Source organism: Pyrus communis, chromosome 16 (genome assembly GCF_041283825.1).
Source record: "Pyrus communis isolate YQ-2024b chromosome 16, ASM4128382v1, whole genome shotgun sequence".
Lineage (NCBI taxonomy): Eukaryota > Viridiplantae > Streptophyta > Magnoliopsida > Rosales > Rosaceae > Pyrus > Pyrus communis.
The window spans coordinates 25,503,599-25,520,859 of NC_142580.1; the positions used below are offsets into that span (position 1 = coordinate 25,503,599).

The following is a 17,261-nucleotide window of genomic DNA, read 5'->3' on the forward strand; positions in this document are numbered from 1 at the left end:
AATAGGTGTGTGAATAGTATATCCTTTTACATAATAGATGTAAGTATTGCAGCAGAATATATACTGATGTACGTGCTATTTGGATTCTTTCCTTTCCCCTTTCTCTCCTCTTCTCACATTTTTTTTGTCCTTTTCTCTCTATACAAAATTCAAAATAAAATATTAACATAATTTTATCGGAATCGGTTTTGTTTGATCAATCTGAACACAAACTTAAGTTAGTAGACGGTAGACGGAACACTCTCTCTCTCGCTCTCTTGGGTCTTGACTACTCGCGGGACTACTTTTAGATTTTCTCTCGTTAAACCACTGTCGCTCTCTCACCGCTCTCTCTTGTCGGCTACTCTGAACTTAGATTTGCAACACACCAAAATTCCTCAAATGGTGGGGGAGATGGTATGTTAGGGTTTTGAGCTGAAGGATTTGGATTCAGCTTCCTCCTCCTTGCCATGGAATTGAGGAAGGAAAGGCTTGTCAGGTGAATCACCCACAAAGTTCCCTTTTTTTGTTTTTTGTTTTTTTTTTTTAATAAATTATTTCTCTGTTTGTTTGCTTCAGAACGTGAATGATGATTATTGAGCTTAGGAAATAGGTAGGACTGGGCATGGGAAAATATGACAGAAGCTCAAGGTTTCTGGGAACCCCATGTTTCAGTCCCTCTTTCTTCTTTCCGTGCTTGTTTGGATACTGAGAAAATGTGATGAAAAATATTGAAAATTCTTCATTATATGGGACCCGGGAAAGTAATGGTTATCTAATCTATACATACAGCTAGAATGATTTACCCTTCTATAAACCCGTACAAACAAATTCCGTCAGGTTGGAGGCTACGGCATACCACATCTAGTTTGTGTGCACAAATGCCACCCAAACTGAACTCCTGCCAATGTAGAATCCACTTGTAGTGGGCATGTACCGCCACTGTCAAATCTCCGTTAGAATTTCCGTAAAATCTCATATGGTGCTGCCCACATGAGCACTTTTTCATGTGTATTTTCACCACTCCATGACAACAAGACCCCTAGATGACTTAAGGGTAAGAATTTTGATGACTGTGTCTTGCCCTTGAGGAAGTGGAAAATACATCCCACGAGCTTTGGTCAACCGATCGTAAGTCTGGTTGGTAAACTGGCAAGTGACATAATACCCTTAGAAAAATGCTCACTTGTGTTTAGATGAATTTGACTAAATTTTTTTATGAAAACTAATGGAGGCTGGACATTCACATTAAAACGTGAGTCTGGTTCATAAACTGGCAAGACTTTTAGTTTGGGTGGTATTTGCACACGGCGCTAATAGTCCAGGTGGTGTTTGTGCAATTTTCCCTTAATTTTATTGTTCTACGGTTTTTTTTTTTTTTTTTTCATTTGCTTAATAAGACTTCCTTTTATGCATCTAATTTGTTGAATATTATCATCAAGTTCCTTAAGTTTAATGTGAGGAACGAGAATTATAATTAACTTTTGAAACAACCTTACTCAATCTAAGGATCAGGACACTCTTTAATACTCTGCTCACCTTTAATGTGGCTTAGGTTTTATTCTGATGAAAAACGGCATAAAGAATCTTTATGGCGAAGAGCTGAGCCATCTCAGCTTGAAAAGTCATCATCTGCATATAAGTCGTCTTCATTGCTTAAATCTGACACTAGACTAGTGGGGGGAAGAAATAGATTTGTTGAAACTTCCAGCATTGGGCATTCAAAGGTGTTTCCAGAGGACTATGAACCTTGGCAAAAGAGAATACTTGACCCGGGTAGTGAGATCGTGTTGCAATGGAATCGGGTTTTCATTGTCTCCTGCTTGGTGGCACTTTTTGTTGACCCTTTGTATTTTTATCTGCCCATGCTGGGAGGGGATGCAAACACATATTGTGTGAAGACGGACTTAAGGTTGCGAATTGTTGTGACTTGTTTCCGAACTATTGCGGATATCTTTTATATGTTGCATGTGATGATAAAGTTTAGGACAGCCTATGTTGCGCCAAGTTCTCGTGTTTTTGGGAGGGGTGAACTTGTCATGGACCCAAAGAAGATTGCGCGGAGATATATTACATCTGACTTCTTCATTGATCTCATAGCCACATTGCCCCTCCCTCAGGTATTTTTTTTTTTGGATTATAACTGATTCTTGACATTGTAGGTTTGCTTAGTTTCCTTTTCTGTTCAAGTTATATTGCATCAAAGAATGAGTGAGAAAATTATGATACCCATATAATATTAGAGAGAAAATATGTATAAGAGCTAGATTAAGTGAGTGCTACTCTAAAATTTACCAGAGCGATCCAATATTAATCTGAAGAAGATTACATAATTGTTGCCTTTTTGTGCGAGTTGTATTAAACAGGTAATGCAAATGGTTATAGCAGTAGAGATCAGCCTGATTTGATCGAAGATGTCTGATTAGTTTTTCTTTGACAGATATGTTATGTTTACATTGTCAGTGTTACTTTAAACTTTATAATTATGTCTTGTTTTATAGGTTATAAATGTGTCAACGTGACACAGTTATTGAGTGTATCAATATGAGCTTATTAAACATGTCAATTCTTGAAGTGTTCGGGTTAGGTTAGTTGGCTCGAAACACAAATGCTTATTGTTCATGTTAAACTGGTGGACACAATTTCCACTCGATCATGATTACACCAACTAAAACCCGTGTTTATTTTGTGTTGTTTCAAAGATTGCCACCTCTTTGTCTGATGGTGAGGTTTTGGCAATCTTAACCAGAACCCTAAACCCTGCGAAATATGGTTAAAATACTTAATTATTAGAGACTGTACAGTCTCCGTAGAGGAAATGCTAGATTCATTAACATGAGACATGAGACTATCACTAAAATCTGAAATGCTAGGTTCATGACTGATTGAAATTTTTTTGCAGATAGTTATCTGGTTTGTTATCCCCGCAACAAGAAGCGCTCAAACGGATCATAACAACAATGCGCTTGCACTAATTGTTCTGATCCAATATGTCCCCAGATTATATCTTATTTTTCCGTTGAGTTTGCAAATAATCAAAGCAACTGGAGTGGTGACAAAGACTGCCTGGGCAGGGGCTGCATATAATCTTCTATTGTACATGCTGGCCAGCCATGTATGTCTCTGGTTGCTTTTTTCTTCCTATTAATTTTTTCTTTCCCTCCGTCCTCTCTGAGTTCCAGAACAGGATGCTAATCTTTTACCTCTTTTGTTGTTACAGGTGTTAGGGGCAGCATGGTATTTGCTATCAATTGACCGATATACCTCATGCTGGAAGTCATTTTGCAAAAAGGAACTCAACACTACAAAATGCTCGCTTTCTTATCTAGATTGTGACAATGTTAACAGAAAAGGTTGGGCGAGTAGTACAAATGTGTTCGAGAATTGTAATCCTGCAAGCAAAAATTTCAAATATGGCATATTTGAAAGCGCAGTGACAAAAAATGTTGTCTCCTTAAACTTCATCACAAAATACTTCTATTGTTTATGGTGGGGCTTACAACAACTAAGGTATGGTGTTTTTTCCTTTTTTTAGGTAGAAAGGTATGAATAAAATCAACAAAAAGGAAAATTTGGAAATTTAAGATGTCATGAAGATTTAGACGCCATGTTATTATTCACAGACTAAATTCAGAAAAGGCTTATTCTATTACCGGTGGTAGTTATTTTTATTCACAAAGAATGATAGTGGCTATGATTGATTACTTACTAATTATCATCGTTGGTTCCTGTTGCTTTCTAAATGAGTCTTGGTAATTCACTTGTTGAACTTTGAAATATTATAAGTCTGTAGACCATTATATACTTCATTAAATACCAGTTAGTTGCAAATTCCCTTATATGACCTGCAGTAGGATATAATCCCGCGACACCTATAATGATTACCTTCCTATCTGATTTTTTAGACAGACCATCATAAGAATTCTAAGTTCGAATAATTTGGTTGAAGAATTCTGAGTTCCAAAACTAAATTCCTTCTCACTTCTATGTAAATTGTTACCTTCCTATCTGATTTTAGACAGACCATCATAAGATGGGTTTCCACATTGGAGACATACACAATATGCTTTGGCACGAATGTTTTTCTTTTGCTTGCGGTCTAGAAAGATTCATTTTCCTAGGCATGCATTGGAAAAATTAAAAAGAGAATGAAGATTATCAATGCAATCCTGTGTAGTAATCGGTTAACATTTATTGTGAAACTGAATCTTAGATTAACTTTACAATGGTTAGAAGATGGTTTTGCTTTTGGATGTTGAACCAGTGCCTCCGATTTGCTGGAATAGACCTGCGCCTTACATAGAGGGTCAATACTGATCACTTTGAAGTATACAGCTTATTAGCATTTCCTTGGTTGTATGCTCTTTGGCTGTCAAGGATTTCTGTGGCATTGATATAATAGCTCGACTACCACATTGAGATACCGTAGGTGGTTGGAACATAGTTGTGTACCTATAATTTGACAGAACAGTTTTTATAAGAAATGGCAGTTTTTTTTTTCTAATTTCTTATTTCAGATAAAGTGGGATCTGATGATAGTACCTTTTTTAAAGCTGTTAATGAATGAAAAATGTTGATTCTTACCGTTCCATTCTTATTGTCTTAGTTCGTATGGGCAAAACTTGTCGACAAGCACTTTTATTGGGGAGACGTCGTTTGCCATTCTCATTGCCATTGTGGGTCTTGTATTATTTGCCCACTTAATCGGGAATATGCAGGTAATAGGAGAAACACTTGTTGCCTCTGTATCTTGCGTTTAGTTTTACTTTTCTTCTCCTTCATGTCTGGAGTATTTTTTTCATCACTTTTTAGTCCTTAAATAATCGTTGATGCACGTGGAATTGATAGTTTAAACATGGGGATTGTCTTTATATTGTAGACCTATCTCCAATCAATCACTGTGAGGCTTGAGGAGTGGAGGCTTAAGCGAAGAGACACTGAGGAATGGATGAAGCATCGTCAACTCCCTGAAGATTTGAGACGACGTGTTCGTCGCTTTGTTCAATACAAATGGCTGGCAACTCGAGGAGTTGATGAAGAAGCCATCCTTCATGGCTTACCTGCTGATCTTCGTCATGATATTCAACGCCACCTATGCTTAGATCTTGTTCGAAGAGTATGATTCTTCCCGAGTATTTATATTTTTGGGCTTACAGGCAATCTTGTTCAATAAATATCATTCCTCATATTCCATCCAAATTAACAGGATGAGAGGATTAGGTTCCAGTCCCCAATGTATGTTGGATTAGGATTAAGGTTGAAAGGCTTACCAATTTAAACAGGCATCAAAGTTTAGTATGACTCTTTTGAGGATGTCTCAAATTGCATGTGTTTGGCACAATTGGGAACTCAATCTAACGTAGTGTAAGCTATAATGACACTGCACAATATGGGTTCTAACTGCTTATAATGTCGTACTTATATAAAACCTCTGCTGATTCGTGTGCCTGTAAATGAAATTTACTAACCCACTTTCCTTTCTCATTTCTTCAGGTCCCGTTCTTCTCACAGATGGATGATCAACTTCTCGATGCAATATGTGAGCGTTTGGTGTCTTCCCTGAGCACGGGGGGTACCTACATAGTTCGAGAGGGTGACCCGGTGACAGAAATGCTTTTCATTATAAGAGGGTCTCTGGATAGTTCTACTACCAATGGAGGGCGGAGTGGATTCTTCAACTCGATCACATTAAAACCTGGAGACTTTTGTGGTGAGGAGCTGCTTGCATGGGCTTTGCTCCCAAAATCCACTGTTAATTTGCCTTCTTCAACACGGACAGTTAAAGCACTTAGTGAAGTTGAAGCTTTTGCATTGCGAGCTGAAGATCTCAAATTTGTTGCTAACCAATTCAGACGCCTGCACAGCAAGAAGCTGCAGCACACATTTCGGTTTTACTCTCACCATTGGAGAACTTGGGCGGCCTGCTTCATACAGGCTGCTTGGCGCCGCCACAAAAGAAGAATGACGGTAAAAGATCATTGTATGAGCGAATCATTTTCTTTGGATGAGAAAGTGGCTTATGAGACTGAGCAAGAGGAAGAACATCTTTCTGTTGTTTCAAATCCCGCTTCCCAGGTAAAAATGAATCTTGGGGTCACATTACTGGCTTCAAGATTTGCTGCAAACACAAGAAGGGGAGCTCAGAAGCTCAAAGACGAGATGCCAAAATTACGAAAGCCTGAAGAACCGGACTTTTCCACTGAGCCTGAAGATTAGTAGGTTTTGCTTAAAGCAGGCTTATGGGTGTAAAGATAGGTTTAGCTTTTTCGTCAAAGGCGAAGTGTAACTCATTCATGTACAACATAATCATCTTAGTTTGCAGGACTGGGTATTTCAGGTTTCACGCGAATCCCCGCCGATTGCGATGCCTGATACCATTGACATCCGAATTATACCGCCATAATCGACCAATCGAGGTTGGTGGAAGAGGTGAATTGGTGCATTGGATGTTAGAGAAGTTGGACATTATTGTCTCTTGGGGTGCATCGGATGTATAAGACAAACCGTATATTGATATAATCGCAGTTTGTGAGCTCAACCAGAGCAACACTGAATAGAAGACGTTTACGGTCGTTCAAGACTTACAGCCATTTTTATAGAGCAAAGAAATATAGCCATTCGAGTCCTTTTGAGTAATGCTCAAACCAAGCAACCAACAGAGCTGCCTCTGCACTTTCGTCTATATTTAGTGTTGTTTTGCTGATGGATAACTGGGGAGTCTGCTTGAATGACCAAGTGATGTTGCTGGAAAAAGCTCCAGTGTATGTGTAGCAACTACCTCAAATCTCCATTTTTGCAAGTGTAAATTACCTGCTCCTTGAGCCAATGCGTTTGTATGGTCACGTACTATCCAAGTATGATAAGAAGAGAGGCGCAACAGGGGCATTTTCGTCCTCTTTCAAATTCAAAATTTAAATAGTGAAATTCCGAACCTGCATTTCACAATTGGCATCAGAGTTAGCAACCACGATCAAGGTTCAAGTACGACGATAGGCCTTGAAGGATTGGGAGTGGGCTGGGACCGAATTCTACATCTTTCTCAGCCGGGTTGGGCCTAATACCGTAGGTGGAGCATTGTAATAGCTCCCTAACTTGTCGTGTGTTGACTTATTAGAGACCGAATTACAATGTTTTGGTGTTTGGTTATCCTCAGTATTAAATAGTTGTAATTTTACAATTTTTACCCATTGACGGAGCCAGCGTAGGATTTTTGGTTATCCTCGATCTCAACAACTTAAAAAATCCATGTATATTTGTTTGTATATTGTATGTGACCTCTATAAACAGTTAAGACAAACTAAATTACAGTCTCCTCCTCCTACTTCTTCTATTTTCTTCTTTCATTTTTTTTCTTTTCTCTCTTCTTGTATGAAATACTTTAGGTGAAAAGCACTAATAGTCTTCAACATTACTCCATAGTATCTTGTATTCATCATCGACAAGTCTCTACAAATGTCGACATATGCCGGCCAATAAAGAAAAAAGTCTTGTGGGTGATGAAAAAAGTTGTATCACGTCTTCGTTCACTCGGTGTCGTCTCTCCCTCCCTGTGTGCTCCAGCTTGCTTCTCTCGTCTGTATCACATTGAATTCCGTATGCCATCTGTGCCTCTTTTTTCGTTTCACACTCATCATCTTCTCAACCTCTCCACCATGTTAATTTTTACTTGCACCAATCTATTCAAATTCAATGCACTCACACAAAAAACAAATTTATGTTGACTAAAAAAAAACTCTGAAATGTGTACATAACTTAGTTTTATCAATTTTTGGCGTCGGTGAATCACACTATAGTGGTCAGGAAGAGATCGAAATGTCTCTGTAAATCTTTCCAGCTAATGAACTGTTGTGCCTAAACCATCAGCTGATTTTTTTTTTTTTTTTTTTTTTGTTTAAAAACAATAAAAACAATAACATCAACATGCAATAATAGAAACGAAAACCCTAAAGAAATTAAGATATGAGGTCACGTATGCCCCCATTTGCCACGAAACATCAACTAATTACACACACACACAGAGTCAGCAGCACCAATTACGGGTGCTTCTGCATCCCATCTTAGCAGCACCCACTTTCACTTTTTGCATTAAATGTGAATCCCTTTTCTTTCAGTTATCTCACACACTTTTCCGACCCATCTATTGTGGAACATAAAGAAGTAGAAAGTTGAATTCCATGCCAACCACTTAAAAGGTAAGAGACAGAGACAGAGAACCGCACTGGCAATTTTGTAGGGTAAAAATCGTGCATGGTGAAGTGAATAACAAAAATTCTTCGAAGCTCTGAAATACCGGGTACTTTTGACTTTTTTTTTTATTTCTTTATTTCTTTATTTTTTATTTTTTTTAATTTTTTTAAGAAGAATGCCACCAGACCATAGAATTGAGTGACAAAAGGTTGTAATTTTTTAGCTGTTAAATTTTAATTTTTATATTCTTAAATAAAAATACCCTAAGTAACAAAAAATTACAGTAACTACTCCCTTTTTCGCTGTCTTATTTGTTTTCACTTTTGACAGAATGACAGTGGCTTTGTTTGCGCACCCTAAACTCTAAAAAGGTCATGAGAAGATGTGAATCCTTGACAAAACAAGTGCCGTGCTTTCTCTTTTTTCTTTCTGGGATTTATCGTGAGTTTCTTTATCAGTCAGCTTTTTGTTTACAGCGCATGTTTGAAAGAGGACCCCATCACCCTTTTTGGCTTTTTGAATTTCTATCCAACCAAAATGATTTACACGAAATAAATTTACTGTTGTTCTATATATGCATTTGTTTTTCGTCTCATATTGACGAAGTGCATATGTAATACTAATAATTAACTTTAAAAATTAATAAATGTACAAGAAATTCCTGAAATATTATTTTATATATTTTTGGTAATTATCATTTTCAATTCAACTTGACATCAGAGCAGTTCTCTTGGTGACCTGTGTGTTTTAATTTTTGTGCCCACTTTTCTTAGGATTGCGCCCTAAGTGCCATTAAATAGTGATATGCTACAGTGCGTGCCAATGATCAATGATTTTGTCATAGTGCCACGAACGTTTCTAGTAAATTGTCTCAATTTTACTTTGTGTCTGTTGTGTGACAGTTAGTTCCGGTTTTTCGAACCATGGGGGTGAAATGACGATTTTGCCCCTATTATGGTGGTTTCGTTGTGTGGTTGTTTTTGGGTGTTGCTTGGCTGGTTTTGGACCACACACACCACACTCACTCACTCTCTCTCCTTGCCCTGTCCCGAGCCCTCTCTCTCACCCATTCCTATTCTCTTTGTACGAATGACAACCAAAACCATCCAAACCTTCACAGATCGAGGAAACAAATTACATATTCGTGCTCATGAGGTCCTTGGGAGTTCAACCATACCCATTTCAGGTAAGGATACCTTCGTTTTCACGTCGAACTTGGGATACCCCGATTTGGTCACTGTTCATGCACACGTTAATTCTTATGTTTTTGGGAATTTCAAGCTTGTAGGAAGCTTGGTGATGACCTTAGGAGGCTCGGGGTCGTTCATTTGAAGGTTTTGGACGTCGGGATCGTGAGTTACAAGCTTGGCCAGAGTTGGTGGTATTTTCCCGTCGAGATTCCATGGTTTTTAATGCTTGAAAGTGGTATGGATTTGTTCCTCTTGTTGTAAGCTTCATTTTGGTACCAATTTTGTGAAATTTGGTTGAAAAACGAAGAAGATACAAGGTTTTAAAGTTTTCCCGATTTTCCGGCGCCAGCGACGGCCTCGGAGCTTCGCCGGAGAAGATGACGGAATATTCCGTCAGTTTGGACAGAATATTCCTAACGGCGTTAACGGAATCCCTCAGAGTTAACGGAATATTCCTGACGGTGTTAACTGACGCCATCAGTGTGCTAGGCACGTGCCGGCGCGTGGCCGGCGCGTGTGGTCATGCCTTGGCCGGTGCGTGGGGACGTATGCGGTGTCAGAAAAATTTTCTAAAAATATGGGGATGTTCTTGAGGTTGAGTAGATCACGTTGGTGTATTCATACACCCCATTTGAGCTTTGTATGAGAAGTTATTTCGTGATGTTGGTTATGTGCTTTAAAATTAACGTTTTTATAGTTGTTTCGCATATAGGTGAGACCTATCCCAAGGACGAGCGCGGTCACTCGAGGCAAGGGGATTACAACCCTTCTACATACCAGTGAGTGGGCTTTTGGTTTTCCGTATAAACCTATATACTTATACTTTTCCCAGAAAGTGAAATGAAACGTTTATACGTTTATATGCCATGCTTATTGTTTGCCATTTATTTACGCATTATTAGTCGCATATGTATATATATGTTTGGTGTTGTAGACGCACAGGTAGGTGCCAGGTGAGTTATGATTTATGTTTATGTTCAGTAGTGATTTGAGATGCATAGAGAGCTGACAACCTACACCCCCGGTGTTAGTGCTCCCGCCTAGAGTTGGGCACAGTCCTTCACGTGATATTCACCTACCGCACCACATGCTCATCTTGGATCCAAGTTAGGTGCACAGTCCTGTCGTACAGACCACTTTAGGTGGTTCCGACTCGTAGGTGACCCACGATTATTCGCCCAACCTTCACGTGATCGTAGCACTTGAGCGTACTTATATTACACCCAGTCTTGTCGTATAAACCACTTTAGGTGGTTCCAACTCGTGTGCAGGTATAGTTAGTGAGATGGAGATTTGAGCTCTAGACTTAGCCGTATAGGTCACGTTAAGTGACTCCGGCTGACAGATTACATGGCATTGTTTTGACATTACCTGAGCACTTGCATTTTATTTCGAGGCTGTTGGCACGGCATACTTCTGAGCATGACTTATATATATCTATATTCTATTTTTCTGGGAAGTATACAGGTTTTACGGCGAGAGGTTAGAATCTTGTTTATGAAATGGTTTTTGAAAAGCTTTGTTTTTGCCCACTCACCCTTTTTGTTTTGCGCCCCTCCAAGTTCTAGTTGGCTAGCACTTTTGGTGGCTCCCCAGAGGATTTTCCCGGCATATCTGACAGATTATCACCAGTGTAGGACCACCTTTGAGTGTGTTTAAGTAGTGTTGTTTCTCCCGGACTGCACTAGGTCGTCTTGCTCTAAACTTTGTTTTCACACTTACGCTTGCACATGTATGTTCTTACTTTGTGTAAAGCTAGTTTTATTTATTCGTACTTTTATTATTATTTTATTAGCTTCCGCACTGTGCACATGGTTACATCACTTCCACGTGACGGCCAGCATGCCCTGATCTCGGTCGGGGTGTGTCAGTTTGGTATCAGAGCCTAGGTTTCGCAGTCCTGTACTTTTGTGAGTATTCTAATGGTTTTGGTGTCTTCTGTCAGAATTATGCTGCCTCGTTGGGAACTATGTCGCTCTGTTGAGCCTAGTTTCCCCGATGTAGCTCAGCTGGGGTAAGCTATCGCTACAGCTATCCATTTGGTGCATGGCCCTCCCCAGAGGACTCCTCTGGAGACTATGTATAATCTGAAGTTGGATAAGTTCGAAGGCAACGAGGGTTTTGAGGGTGCGGAGTGGTGGCTAGAACATATTGAGAAGACCTTTCGTGTTCTGCATAATCAGGGGAATCTCCCTGTCGAGAAGTGGGTTGAGACGACATTGTGGTTTTTGGGTAAGGATTCTGCATCCTGGTGGGAGCAGGAACTTATTCGTTTGTCTCCAGCGGAGAAGACTGATTGGGATGTATTTAGAGAGTTGTTCAGGAGAAGGTTTGTGCCTCCTTAGTATATTTACCGCAAAAAAGTAGGAATTCACTGAGTTGAGACAGGGGAAGTTGACAGCAAACGAGTACTACTGGAGGTTTACTGATCTGTCTCGCTATCATCCGGATGTTGCTGGCAATCCGGCGGAAATGCTTCGTCGTTTCCGTTTAGGCACTAAGAAGAAGTGGCGTTCGATGGTGACCACTACCCCTTGTGACACCTACCAGGAGTTTTATGAGATTTTGTTGAGAATTGAGGATTCAAAGAATATGCCGAGCGAGAGTGAGGAGGAAGAGAAAGACGATAATCAGAGGAAGGGTGATAAGGGCAAGGGTTAAGCGTCGTTCGGACCTCGTAGGACCCAGAACTTCAAGAGGGGTGGCACTAATTCTAGCTCTTTTAGCAGTGGCTTTAGTGCCATTGGTCAGGGTTGTGGTGGTAGGTTTGTTGGTGGTGCTAGAGGCCAGAGATAGAGTGATGCTGGTAAAGGTAGGGCCCCAGTTTGATGCAGGTGTAATAATCGACATTTTGGTGAGTGTAGGCGAGGTAGCGGTGGTTGCTTTACTTGTGGGTAGATAGGACATTGGGCTGCAAATTGTCCCCAGAGTTAGCAGACTTTCTTGCCACCACCTGCACCGATTCAGCAGATTCCTAGTCCTGGCAGTTATGGGCAAATGGGTCGAGGTGGTGCCTATTACTATCAGGGCGATGTTGTTCTTTATGCCCCGGGACAATATCAATATCCCTATGACCCATATTTTCAGGGTGGTTATCCCTAGTATTCTGGTGGCTATATGCCCTATCCTCCAGTTCCAGCAGGCGGGTCTCAGTGGTTTCAGGGAGGACAGACTCAGCAGGGGGAGATTGCTACGAGTAGTGCGGGGTCTTCGAGGCAGTCTGGTCAGCCCAGTCAGGGGCGTGGTACGTAGAGTCGTGGTGGCCAGACGAGCAGAGGTTGAGGTGGACAACAGCAGACCGAGGGGCGTATTCACAACATTTCTCTGCAGGATGCTCAAAACAATCCAGACCTGATCATGGGTACGTTAAATATGCTTGGTTATTTTGCTAGAGTATTAATTGATTTTGGTGTTACACATTCTGTGATTTCTCATACATTTGCCCAAGTGACGCAACCTCGCCCCACACCTCTAGGGTATGATTTAGAGTTTGCTATGCCTAGAGGGGAGAGATGTATTGTAGATCGTGTGTACCCAGGATGTCCAGTGATAATAGAGGATGTTGTTATGCCAGCTGATCTTATCCCGTTGGATATTGTTGACTTTGATGTGATTCTGGGCACGGATTGGTTGCATTTCAATCATGCCAATATTGATTGTTACGGGAAAATAGTTACGTTCCATCGTCCTTGATTACCTGTGGTTACTTTTGTGGGCGAGCAGAGTGGGGTGAGAGATGGCGTTATTTCTGCTATGCGAGCGAAAAAGGTTGTTATCTAAAGGTTGCCAGGGGTACTTAGCTCATGTGGTGTTGGATGAGGCTGCTCTTAGTAGAGTAGAGGATGTAAGGGTAGTCAGACATTTTCCTGATGTTTTCCCTGAGGATTTACCTGGCTTGCCGCCAGATCGAGACATGGAGTTCACCATTGAGTTGCTTCCAGGTACTAATCCTATTTCCTTGACTCCTTATCGTATGGCTTTTGCGGAGTTAAGGGAATTCAAAGTTCAATTGCAGGAATTAGTGGATAAGGGTTGTATTCAGCCTAGTACTTCACCTTAGGGAGCTCCAGTGTTGTTTGTGAGAAAGAAAGACAGAACTTTGAGGCTATCTATTGATTACCGGCAATTGAATCGGGTAACAATTAAAAACCGTTATCCATTACCGCATATTGTGGAGAAATGGGAGCAACCGCGAACCGTCACTGAGGTGAGGAGTTTCCTTGGTTTAGCAGGGTATTATCGACGGTTTGTTAAGGATTTTTCTATGATTGCTTTACCATGATGAGATTAACGAGGAAAGATGTTAAATTTGAGTGGGATGATAAGTGTGAGCAGAGTTTCCAGCAGTTGAAGTATTGTCTCACTCATGCACCTGTTTTGGGGCTCCCGAACGATAGTGGTGATTTCGAGGTCTATAGTGATGCTTATTTGAATGGTCTGGGTTGTGTGTTGATGCAGCATGGTAGGGTAATTGCTTATGCTTCATGACAACTGAAACCTTATGAGTTGAATTACCCTACACATGATTTGGAGTTAGCAGCCATTATTTTTGCGTTGAAGTTGTGGAGACATTACCTTTATAGGGAGAAATGTAAGATCTTTATAGATCATAAGAGTCTTCAGTATCTTTTTACGCAGAATGATCTTAATCTTCGTCAGCAGAGGTGGATGGAGCTGTTCAGTGATTATGATTGCACGATTGATTATCACCCTGGTCGTGCAAATGTAGTGGCTGATGCACTTAGTAGGAAGTCTCAGGGCCGTATCAATGCGTTGTACGCTAATCGTATTCCTCTTTTGGCAAACTTAAGATCTACGGGAGTGAGGTTAGAGGCAGAAGATCGAGAGTTGTCTTTACTTGCTAATTTTCAAGTTAGGCCAATTTTAGTTGATTGGGTGCTTGAAGCTCAGGTAGCTGATAGGGAAACTCAAGAATTGATCCAAGCTCGAGATCGAGGGAGGAGGAGAGACCTCAGAGTTCGTGATTCGGATGGCATGCTGATGCAGGAGGGTAGGATGTTTGTGCCTAATAATTTGGATTTAAAGAAAGCAATTCTCGATGAAGCACATATCTCGGCTTATGTTATGCATCCAGGAGCTACTAAAATGTATCATACCATTCGACCATTTTATTATTGGCCAGGTATGAAGAGAGAGATAGCTGAGTATGTGAGTAGGTGTGCTGTTTGTCAGCAAGTTAAGTCGGAAAGAAAGAAACCGTTTGGGTTGTTGCAGCCACTTCCCGTTCCAGAGTGGAAATGGGAAAACGTTACTATGGATTTTGTTACAAGCTTCCGCGTACACATAATGGTTTTGACGGTATTTGGGTGATTGTTGATCGGCTTACTAAGTCAGCACATTTCATTCCAGTGAGGGATAAGTATTCTTTGGGCCGATTAGCTGAGTTGTTCATCTCAAAGATCGTGAAGTACCATGGTGTCCCTGTGAGTATTGTCTCGGATCGTGATCCAAGATTTACATCTAAATTCTGCGTGGCATTTTAGGAAGCTTTGGGTACAAGACTACTTTATAGTACGGCGTATCATCCTCAGACGGACGGACAGTCAGAGAGAACCATTCAGACGTTGGAGGATATGTTGCGAGCTTCGGTGTTACAGTTTGGTGATGCTTGGCACAAGCGGTTGGATTTAATGGAATTTGCCTACAACAACAGCTTTCATTCGAGTATCGGCATGGCACCATTTGAGGCATTGTATGGTAAATCTTGTCGCACCCTGTTGTGTTGGTCAGAGGTCGGAGAAAGAGTTTTGGTGGGCTCGGAGATTGTTGAGGAGACCACTTAAAATGTTCAGGTAATCAAGTCTAACTTGAAGGCGGCCCAGGATCGGCAAAAGAGTTTTGCAGATCGGCATGCTACTGACAGGGTGTATGAGGTTGGCGATTGGGTGTTTCTGAAGCTTTCACCGTGGAGAGGTGTTGTACGGTTTGGAAAGAAAGGTAAGCTGAGTCCCAGGTATATCGGACCGTACATGATCACCGAACGAGTTGGCGAGGTAGCTTACAGGCTGGAATTGTCTCCTGAGTTGGCTAAAGTACATAACGTTTTTCACGTGTCCATGCTTCGACATTATGTTGCTGATCCGTCTCATGTGATACCTCCTCAACCCTTGGAAATCAATCCGGATTTGACTATGATGAGGAACCAGTGACGATTCTAGATTGGAAAGAAAAGGTTCTGAGGAACAAGACAGTGAATTTAGTGAAAGTTTTGTGGAGGAATCATTCCGTGGAGGAAGCTACTTGGGAAACTGAAGATCGGATGAGAGATTTGTATCCTCGTTTGTTCTTTGATCGCTAGGGGTTTGATTTGTGTGGTTGTTTTGAATTTCGGGATGAAATTCTAATAAGGTGGGTAGGTTGTGACAGCCAGTTCCGGATTTTCGAACCGTAGGGGTGAAATGACGATTTTGCCCCTATTATGGTGGTTCCGTTGTGTGGTTCTTTTTGGGTGTTGCTTGGCTGGTTTTGGACCACACACACACCACACTCACTCACTCTCTCTCCCTGCCCTATCCCGAGCCCTCCCTGTCTCCCATTCCTATTCTCTTTGTACGGACGACAACCAAAACCATCCAAACCTTCACAGATTGAGGAAATAAATTACATATTTGTGCTCGTGAGGTCCTTGGAAGTTCAACCATACCCATTTCAGATAAGGATACCTTTGTTTTCACGTTGAACTCGGGATACCCCGATTTGGTCACTGTTCATGCACACGTTAATTCTTGTGTTTTTGGGAATTTCAAGCTTGTAGGAAGCTTGGTGAGGTCCTTAGGAAGCTCGAGGTGGTTCGTTTGAAGGTTTTGGACGTCGGGATCGTGAGTTACAAGCTTGGCCGGAGTTGGTGGTGTTTTCCCGTCAAGATTCCGTGGGTTTTAGTGCTTGAAAATGGTATGGATTTGTTCCTCTTGTTGTAAGCTTCATTTTGGTACCAATTTTGTGAAATTTGGTTGAAAAACGAAGAAGATACAAGGTTTTAAAGTTTTCCCGATTTTCCTGCGCTGGCAACGGCGCCAGAGCTTCGCCGAAGAAGATGACGGAATATTCCGTCAGTTTGGACGGAATATTCCTAACGGCGTTAACGGAATCCGTCAGAGTTAACGGAATATTCCTGACGGCGTTAACTGACGTCGTCAGTGTACCAGGCACGTGCCTGCGCGTGGCCGGCGCGTGGGGGCGTGTGCAGCGTCAGAAAAATTTTCTAAAAATACGGGGATATTCCTGAGGTTGAGTAGATCACGTTGGTGTATTCATACACCCCATTTGAGCTTTGTATGAGAAGTTATTTCGTGATGTTGGTTATGTGCTTTAAAATTAACGTTTTTATAGTTATTTTGCATATAGATGAGACCTATCCTGAGGACAAGCGCGGTCACTCGAGGTAAGGGGGTTACGACCCTTCTACATACCAGTGAGTGGGCTTCTGGTTTTCCGTATATACCTATATACTTATACTTTTCCCAGAAAGTGAAATGAAACGTTTATACGTTTATATGCCATGCTTATTGTTTGCCATTTATTTACGCATTATTAGTCGCATATGTATATATATGTTAGGTGCTACGGACGCACAGGTAGGTGCCAGATGAGTTATGATTTATGTTTATGTTTAGTAGTGATTTGAGATGCATAGAGAGCTCATAACCTGCACCCCCGGTGTTAGTGCTCCCGCCCAGAGTTGGGCACAATCCTTCACGTGATGTTCACCTCCCGCACCACACGCTCATCTTGGATCCAAGTTAGGTGCACAGTTCTGTCGTACAGACCACTTTAGGTGGTTCCGACTCGTAGGTGACCTGCGATTATTCGCCCAACCTTCATGTGATCGTAGCACTTGAACGTACTTATATTACACCCAGTTCTGTCGTACAGACCACTTTAGGT

The 17,261-nt window shown here is 41.2% G+C and overlaps 1 protein-coding gene across 1 annotated transcript; it reads left to right on the forward strand.

Moving 5' to 3' along the window:
- The first annotated feature begins 62 nt into the window (after positions 1 to 62).
- LOC137731516 (cyclic nucleotide-gated ion channel 17) lies at positions 63 to 6,557 on the forward strand. The gene is made up of 7 exons (XM_068470638.2): positions 63 to 478; positions 1,535 to 2,099; positions 2,882 to 3,094; positions 3,200 to 3,489; positions 4,586 to 4,697; positions 4,859 to 5,095; positions 5,473 to 6,557. Exons 1-7 carry the CDS (start codon positions 450 to 452, stop codon positions 6,193 to 6,195), a joined length of 2,169 nt encoding a protein of 722 aa, XP_068326739.1. The 5' UTR covers positions 63 to 449; the 3' UTR covers positions 6,196 to 6,557.
- The last annotated feature ends 10,704 nt before the right edge of the window (positions 6,558 to 17,261 follow it).

Bases quoted from the DNA above. Each gene is read 5' to 3' on its own strand.
- LOC137731516 (XM_068470638.2), top strand. From the start codon at position 450: ATGGAATTGAGGAAGGAAAGGCTTGTCAG. The intron at 2,100-2,881 runs GTATTTTTTTTT...ATTTTTTTGCAG, and splicing joins CCACATTGCCCCTCCCTCAG to ATAGTTATCTGGTTTGTTAT. The intron at 3,095-3,199 runs GTATGTCTCTGG...TTGTTGTTACAG, and splicing joins TGTACATGCTGGCCAGCCAT to GTGTTAGGGGCAGCATGGTA.